Source organism: Drosophila subobscura, chromosome E (assembly GCF_008121235.1).
Source record: "Drosophila subobscura isolate 14011-0131.10 chromosome E, UCBerk_Dsub_1.0, whole genome shotgun sequence".
Lineage (NCBI taxonomy): Eukaryota > Metazoa > Arthropoda > Insecta > Diptera > Drosophilidae > Drosophila > Drosophila subobscura.
Window position 1 is genome coordinate 5,797,083 of NC_048531.1, and position 8,039 is coordinate 5,805,121.

Consider the following 8,039-nt stretch of genomic DNA (forward strand, 5'->3'; position numbering starts at 1 on the left):
TCAGATATGTACATATTGATGTTATTCGCATTACCACAAAGCATAGAAACTTGTGCGGAAGTGAGCTGAGAGGGCCGGCAGTCAGGCCCCCCTCGAAGAGCAAAAACCGGTACGGTGCGGTGCGATCAATGCTCTCTCCTCTCAAGATTAGAGGACAAAAACTTTATGCGAATTTCAACAAATTGTTAAACAAAAACAGATCGATAACGAGCTACAAAAAATATACATATGCCCAGAGGTATCATAAATTATGCGACGCAGTGTCATTAGTGTTAAGGTAAGGGAAATTCCACATTGCGAGCATCGATTGATTGATCTCTCTTCAAATGCTGTTTGGCCGATCAATGGCCCCCGCCGTTAGATAGTTTTCTCTCTGGCGATTTCATAATTGTGGGTTAATTGTTTTGCTTTGAATAAAGCGTAAACAACTAAATACGCTTCCGCGTCGCCGGCTGTTTGTCCCGTCTCCCCCCCTCGATGCTGCCCAGTGCGAGTATCTGTATCTTGTTTACCCGCCTCTGATTGGTCGCCGGCGTGGGCTCGACGCTCCCCCCGACTGTTTTGGATACATAGCAGATCTGTAAATCGCTGTAAACAACACAAATAATGCACTTTTTTTTAGGTTACAGAAGGAACGTGCGGTTGAAAACAACATCAGCCACAGAAAAACAGAACTGGTGGCAGAACAAAGTGTAAACATCAGAGGTATGCCGATACTACATATGTACGTGTGGCAAAGACGCTCGTGGGGCACCCCAATGTAAAGTGAATGATAGTTTAAAATTCTATTGTGTGTTTTTCATTCAAAGCTTTGGTAATTTATGATTAATTACAATTCTCTGTGTAGGTAAGTTCTCTATTTTCTTTCTTAATGAACTTTTACGAAAACAAAGCCATAAAAACATTTATATTTACACAATCGAGAAGGCAACGCGTGTGGGGAAATTGCACAGCGATAGTGGGGCCCGTCAATGTGTTTACATGTAATTCGATAAAGCCCCAAGGGTTGGCGAACTATGTATGCACATATCAAGGGTATTTTTAATTTCATTGCAGCTGGTAATTGTTTTGTTCTAGCTGCTGCTTTCGTTTTGCGTTGGCTTTGATATCATCTGAAACTCAGAGGCAGGAATCAATATGTTATCAATTAGTAAACAGCTACATTTTGCTAGCTAAAACCTATCAACATATTTGAAATAGTTGAAAGAATGTATAATAATCTAATCATAGTGCTGTCGGAAGCAAAATTATGTGTTGAACCCTGAATATCAAACTATTTCATAACTTTATGATAACTATGTTATTGTAGAACAAATGAAAATATTTATTAATTTTATTTAGTCAATTGCACTTTGTACATTGTTGCATTTCCGGGAGCCACAAAGTAAAATGTGGTTCTATCCTTCGCTAGATACAAATTACTTATATTTATATAATTTATTTTGCAATGTATTCTTTCATACCCCTAAAGATGTGTTGTCGATATTTGAGGAGCCTTGGAAACCCAAAGGTTGGGTATTTCTTTTAAATGTTTATCGTATCAACAAACTTTGAGTATGTATTCAATGCCAAATTGCTATTAAGAGAGCACAAGCGAAAGAGAAATAAGCTTTATTATTTAAGAGAGCGCTCTTCACAACAAAGAGTACATAAAAGCACTATTAAAAGCTCCGAAAAGAGAGAAAAAAGATGGGGGGAAAGAGGGCGGGTGTGTCGCTGGGGATCGAGCATTTCGTTGACTAGGTCAATTTTTGCGACTCCACAAAATTCGCCGGCAACGGTGCTGCAGGGGAAAAAAAGACAGAGATCCAACGGACTTGTGATCTTTGGCAACGGTGAAATTTAATTCCAAAAGTCAACATTTTGTGGGCAAAGCAGAAAATTGAGCTGATGCAAAATGAGGGGTAATATTGGGGGTTCGGGGACAAAGCAAATGTTGGAGATACATAAATGTACATACATATGTATGTGCTAGTTTTAGTGGAGGATAATATGTATGTGTGCATAAGTATATGTAAAGTGAAAGCGCTCTTGGTTGGACACTCATTGGAGTTGGAAGCAAAACAATTGGGATAGACATCGGGAGATGTCTGGCTAAAAGAGCCTTTACTGTACCCGGATAAGCAAATCTCAAATTCCACAGATGACTCAGATTTTACGAGACTGATAACGGAGACTGAGTTTTAGTGCTTCTGTACGATAATCCCATCTTAATATTTTTCAAACATTATTGTTTGACTTAAGCGAACAAAAAAGCCTATAATTTATGCACCTTTTTTTGGTTTGACATTTACAGACACAATTTTGTTTAGTTTTTGTTTGTAAGTACATACGTACTTGAGTATATTTTTCACTGCATTATTAATAATTTGCTGCCGCTTTTCCTTCGCTATGACCGCTTATTGAGGTTTGACCTTTTCCCTGCCCGACACGAAAAACAAAACTAAACCGAATGTCGATAGTGTAAATGCCGTGAGCCAGTGCACTGAACTCGGCTCAGGTTCATTTGCATTGCAGCCCTACAGCCGTACAGCGCTGTGCCTGTGCCTGGGCTGACGTATCGAATCACCCTTTATGTGGAGCACCAGCACTGGGGCCTAGAGAGCATAACAAACGACAGATGAGGGGCGGGGGGCGGAACACCGAAATAACAATGAACACATGCAGAGACCACACAGCACACACACACGCAGAAAATTCTGGAGCAGTTTTGAAAACATTTAACCGTTTCACCTCGCTGAACCCTGGGCACGAATGAGCAAAGTAAGCAAACGAATTATAGCCCCGAAAAAAAAAGATCCGTAGCCAACCAAGTCTGTTTTGGGCCAAAATTACCAAACACGCAGCACCTTTCAACCTTAATCTCTTGGCAAAATTCCTTTAAAGGAGATAAGAAAAGGCGTGGCAATTAAATTCAGAGAGGAAATTAACAAATTAAAAAGTTGTATAACTGAATTCAACGGATATTCATTCAAGTTTGTTCTAAGTACGAGCAGCACATGATCGCCTACTTATAGGAAAAACGTAATTGCAGTGATATTGCACATATGAATGCGCAGAAGCAACGTAGAGAGCGGGCCATAAAAAGCACAGTTAAACTGATTACGAACATGACATGACAATGCCAGAGCCTGTACACTGTCGGCATGGCAACTCCGGCTGTGGCTCCAACAATGAAGCCGATTCTTGGCGCTGCGCTGCCGCTTTTCATAAAATACGCCGCGTATTGAAATGTCACGCAAGCAATTTACATAAATGGAATAGCTTCCGCTTGAAGAGAGGAGAGAATCAGCAACAACAATACGACAGACACCGACGCATCAGAGAAGGAGAGTATCAGAGAGCCTATGTTACTATATGTGCACGTACGAAAACAACTGTTACGAGGAATGGAACAGCAAAAGGTAGCACATGCGGAAGACAGAGAGAGATAGAGAGAGAGGTACAGAAGCAGAGTACTTTGGAAGAGAGAGGATTGCCATTATGGGTAATCGATCAATGCTCACAAACTTAACAGTTACTCTCTCTCGTTCCTCTGGCAAAACGGTTAAGCCACAAAACTTTGCTTTGCATTTGCATTTCTTTTCGTTTGGAGCCCACTGACCAACTTCACGGTTTGTTAACAAGTTAATATGCCTACAAATTGCCCAAGTCTTGAGTTTCTTTTGTCATGCTTGGATCTTTCGTCGCCCCGACTCCCCCACAAAGAACCTGAGAATTGGTCTGGGATGGAAAACTCAATGCGTACCGGCACGTGCTCTTGGCTAAGACAGCACCGATGGATGGGCCAGAAAGCGTTCGCAAGGAGTTAGGCAGCAGACACAAAAACAATGAAAAGTTGTAATAATTTATATTTTGATGTGCGTGCTGGCTCCGAAAATGAAATGCCCAGCAGCAATTGTGTGAAATTTTTTCTTTTTATAATCGTTATGATTTTATGGCCATCCCATCACGGTCTCGCTGAGCAAGTAGTATTTTGTAATTTTACTTTTCCTTCACTTCTATGTTGAAAAATCAATTTGGCCGTGAAATTGGGGAGCTGAAAAACGTGCTTTTGTACCCCGGCCAAACGAAATTTTGTTGTGCGGCGCCGCAGTTGTCGAAGACAGCCGGCACCCCGAAAACACTAAGAAAGACCCAACCTCAATCTGGAGTTGTATATCGTCCAACATAAACAAAAATCTGCATGTACTCGTATTTGAGGCAGGGAATGGCCAAAACATTGTTTTGACTACATGCTTTGCCGGTTACATAGGAATAAATTATGTTTGCCTGTCTGGGGGGTTTTTTTCGGGGGTTGGTCTGATGGATGAAATCATTTCCGCTGTTCACGAGGTCGGTCCACGAGGTCCTCCTAGTGGAGAGTTTGACATGACATAAGTGGGGTGTGGTTGTGCTGCCCATTGGCTGTGGAAAACACTTGTCCGTCAGCGACTAAAGTTAATAATTAACTGGCAAACGTGACCCGCCCTGAACAGCAGCTGCCAAAAATCGATAAGCTAGCGAAACTGCATCGATTTATGGAATGCCCTTTCCCAGGTGCTTAAAAAACAGAGTAAATTGCAGAATGGAATTACATGTTACATGTGATGGGAGGGGAAATTACATGACTAATATTTACACAAAAGATGGGAAAATGTATGCCCAGCCACCACCAAGCACCTTTCACTTTATTATAAAAAAATATATATGTATGTTAGGCAAATGAATGAATGCCAAAGATGCTGCTGCTGCCACAATGGACACAAAATAGTAAAGAAACCAATTTGTATGTATAAGCAGACACCACCACGCACCAGCACCAGCATCAGGGAGAAATGGAGACAAGAGACAGAGACACAGCCACAACCACAACCAGATCAGACGTCAATATCGAAAGTTGGTTGCAATACGCACCTGCTGCAATACTACTCCTCTCAGACTGCACTTGACTGTGTATATCAATTCGCCAATAATTGCTTTGGCTAGTGCCGTAGTTGTAGGTTTTTCGACTTCCACTTGACTTTGACTCTCCTGGGCGCGAGAAAGCACCGCTAATGAGCGAGGAAAGCGGACGTACCCGTATCAGACTCTCAGAGCCCAGACCAGGTTGTTATTGCTGCTGCTGCTACTCGCGCGCACACACACACACACACAAAACAATTTGTTCTTTTTTTTAACACGTTATTGAATCTCTTTCACCAAACCAACTGGTTTTTTAGTGCTCGCTAAATACACACACATTAACCAACCACTTTCCAGGGTTCTTCTTTTTTTATGATTTCGCAACTCAAACCACGACTGGAGCTCTATGGAAACATTCCAGATTTGGGCGATTCGTCACCACTCAACGTTTTGCTAATCACGCGTTATTTATTTAACCTTTAAGATATATTTTATTGCACTTCTGCAACGACAAAACGAACCAGCCCGGAAAAGTGAAATAAAGAAATTTAAGCGCGGTACCAGCTGATTAGCTGTCGGTGTGACCGTGGAAATGTCTGTGGAATATGCGCGGCAGACCCTCTAAAACACACCAACATATACCTTCGTATTTTTAAAATATACCGTAAATATACCGCATCCTAAATAGTTTTCCTCGATTTTGGTATTCTGTTAAATATAACCGGGAAGTTAAGAGTATGAGCCCTGAAACTATAATTTTATCCAGTTGATGAATCAATTCTGTACAATTTTGTTTATTATAATTACTCTTTTTTATTTGATTGTTTATAAAAACTGGTTTATACAATACATCTTACATAGTAACTACACATTTTTTACATATCAAAAACATATTTTCACTTTTTATATGAGGGAGTTTGGATACCCTATTTTCTCAGGTTTTTTTGTTCTCTAAATAAATTAGAGTCCCCCCTACATCCTTTTAAAAATATACATATTATTTATTAGTAATATTATCAATTTCAACTGCTGGGCTTACGCTGATTTGAACTGTTATAAGAGACTAAACATATCAATAAACAAGGGAAACACTAGATATAACGGAAAAGAAACATAAAAAAAGTTGGATTCAAAGTGTCCACAGAATATAAGGGTTAAGAAATTGGTTCTGGATTCATCGTGGGAGCAAGCGTAAAATGAAGAGAGCGACTTCCTTCCTTCAGGTGACCACAGCTGCGTCATTGCCATGACGAATTAGTGCGTGCTCGTCGGCCAGATCCTCGTCCTCATTGTTCTCCAGCTGCTTTTGCCGCAGACGCAGCTCGAATACCTCGCTTATGGCATCGCGAAAGCAGATGAAGTTGTAATCAATGACGCCCTGCCGATTGAAGTTCTCCTCACGCAGTATGCAGACCAGGGCCAGGAACTTGTTCACCTCCCGCAGATAGAGTATCGTGTTGTTGTTCAGCTTGATCAGACTAGAGCTGCCGCTGTCAAAGGCAGTCTCCTCCGAGCTGTAATGACCATAAGACTGTATCATCCACAAACGGAGATATATGGTGCGAGGACTTACCTATATATGCTGGATAGATCGATCACCACGTCTATCATGTCGCAGCACAGCTCATAGGTTTGCATATCCACCGGTGAAGAGTCCGTTGCAATATAGATTTTGGAAACCACATCAAAGAGAAAGGCTTTCTCTATGCCAGAGTTCTGAAAAGGGTTGATGGATCAGCACTAGATTGGGGTCTTCATAAAGTACGAAAATGACAAACCGGTATAAAGATGTTGAGAAGGTTCTCCAGCGTCGGCAGCTGGGGAATCAGTTTCTGCACCACCTTGGAGAAGGCCTCGAAGATCGAGTGATCGTATATGGAGGTTAGATGAAAGCTCAGATGGATCTGATTGAGACCCGCCTCGCTTAGGTCGTCCGATGACCGCTGATGTATATCACGTTGCGATTCCATTTTTGAATCATCGCTTATGCCGTCAACCTGTGGAGTGGGTATGGGAATTAAGCAGCTGCCTTGATAAGCGTCCGTATCTGAACTCACTTTGTGTATGAAAACCTCAAACTTGATTCGCTGGTTCACTTTGTAGGCCTTTATCACTGTGTTTTTGAACTTGGTCAGGGCCTCGTTGTAGTCGTCCTTGGCATCAATGACAAACACCAGGGCGCCGCAGCCACCAAAGATCATGTCCGAGTCGAAGGTGGGCTCTATGAAATCGATTTGGCCAGGAAAGTCCCAAATTTGAAACTGCACAAAGCTAGAATTGTTGATGTCGTCCTTGACGATTTTGCTCGTCGATTCGAGGAAGAGCGTCTCATTGGGCGACATTTTGTGGAAGACCACCTTCTGAATTGAACTCTTGCCCGATCTGCGCAGTCCCATGAGTAAAATGCGCGGTTTCGTCTCGCTGCTGCCTGTCGAATTGGGCTCCATTTCCAGGCCATCCTGGTTGTAGGTGCCATATCCGAAATCCTTCGGGAATGTGTCTGCTGGGTAGTCGTCGTCGTCGTAACTCTGTTGATATGCAAATCAGTTATGCCCTGCTCGATTGAATTGGAATGGGGAAAATAAAAGCGTGTGATGGGCGGAGGCTGCTGCTGCTGCTGCGCCAACACTGATATGGCTTCTTTGTTTACTTGCCATTGTGGCTGCTAAGCTCGTATCTCGCTGAGATCTGCAGTTACTTGGACGCCAAATGTATTGGAGACTGCCGCTTGTATGCAATGGGTCTAGTTATTCCCACTAGTTAGTTTATTTTACCTAGTTTTTCGTACAAGTTTCTTATCGGAATAATTAAAGTGGGTGCACACCTACAAACTATCAGCTGTTTGGTAAAATAATTGTATCGATGTATCGATATAAATCAGCTGGTGGAATCGGCAAGTTTGGTTCTCTCGCAACAGTTAACCTTCTGTTGACCAATGGGTGTTTAAGTGCAAACTAAGAAATTAATGAAACTTAAGGATTTATAACAAAGTTTAGTTGAATGAAACGGTGCCCATTCGAATTGAATCGTAAACAGGGGGAATGGGTGGCTACAATAAACATTTACAAGCAGTTTTATTTCGCCAATTTGGACAAAGTGCTTATCTATTTAACAGGCGGGCGTTCAGTGTGTTAATTTTGAACAGTCACATGGAA

General features: G+C 41.8%; 1 protein-coding gene across 1 annotated transcript; it reads right to left on the bottom strand.

Moving 5' to 3' along the window:
* Positions 1 to 5,863: 5,863 nt before the first annotated feature.
* On the bottom strand, positions 5,864 to 7,706 carry LOC117892717 (ras-related GTP-binding protein C). Its single transcript, XM_034799137.1, has 5 exons — positions 7,539 to 7,706; positions 6,942 to 7,412; positions 6,663 to 6,881; positions 6,458 to 6,600; positions 5,864 to 6,398 (listed from the first exon to the last, which is right to left on the bottom strand). Exons 1-5 carry the CDS (start codon positions 7,539 to 7,541, stop codon positions 6,104 to 6,106), a joined length of 1,131 nt encoding a protein of 376 aa, XP_034655028.1. The 5' UTR covers positions 7,542 to 7,706; the 3' UTR covers positions 5,864 to 6,103.
* Between the last annotated feature and the right edge of the window lie 333 nt (positions 7,707 to 8,039).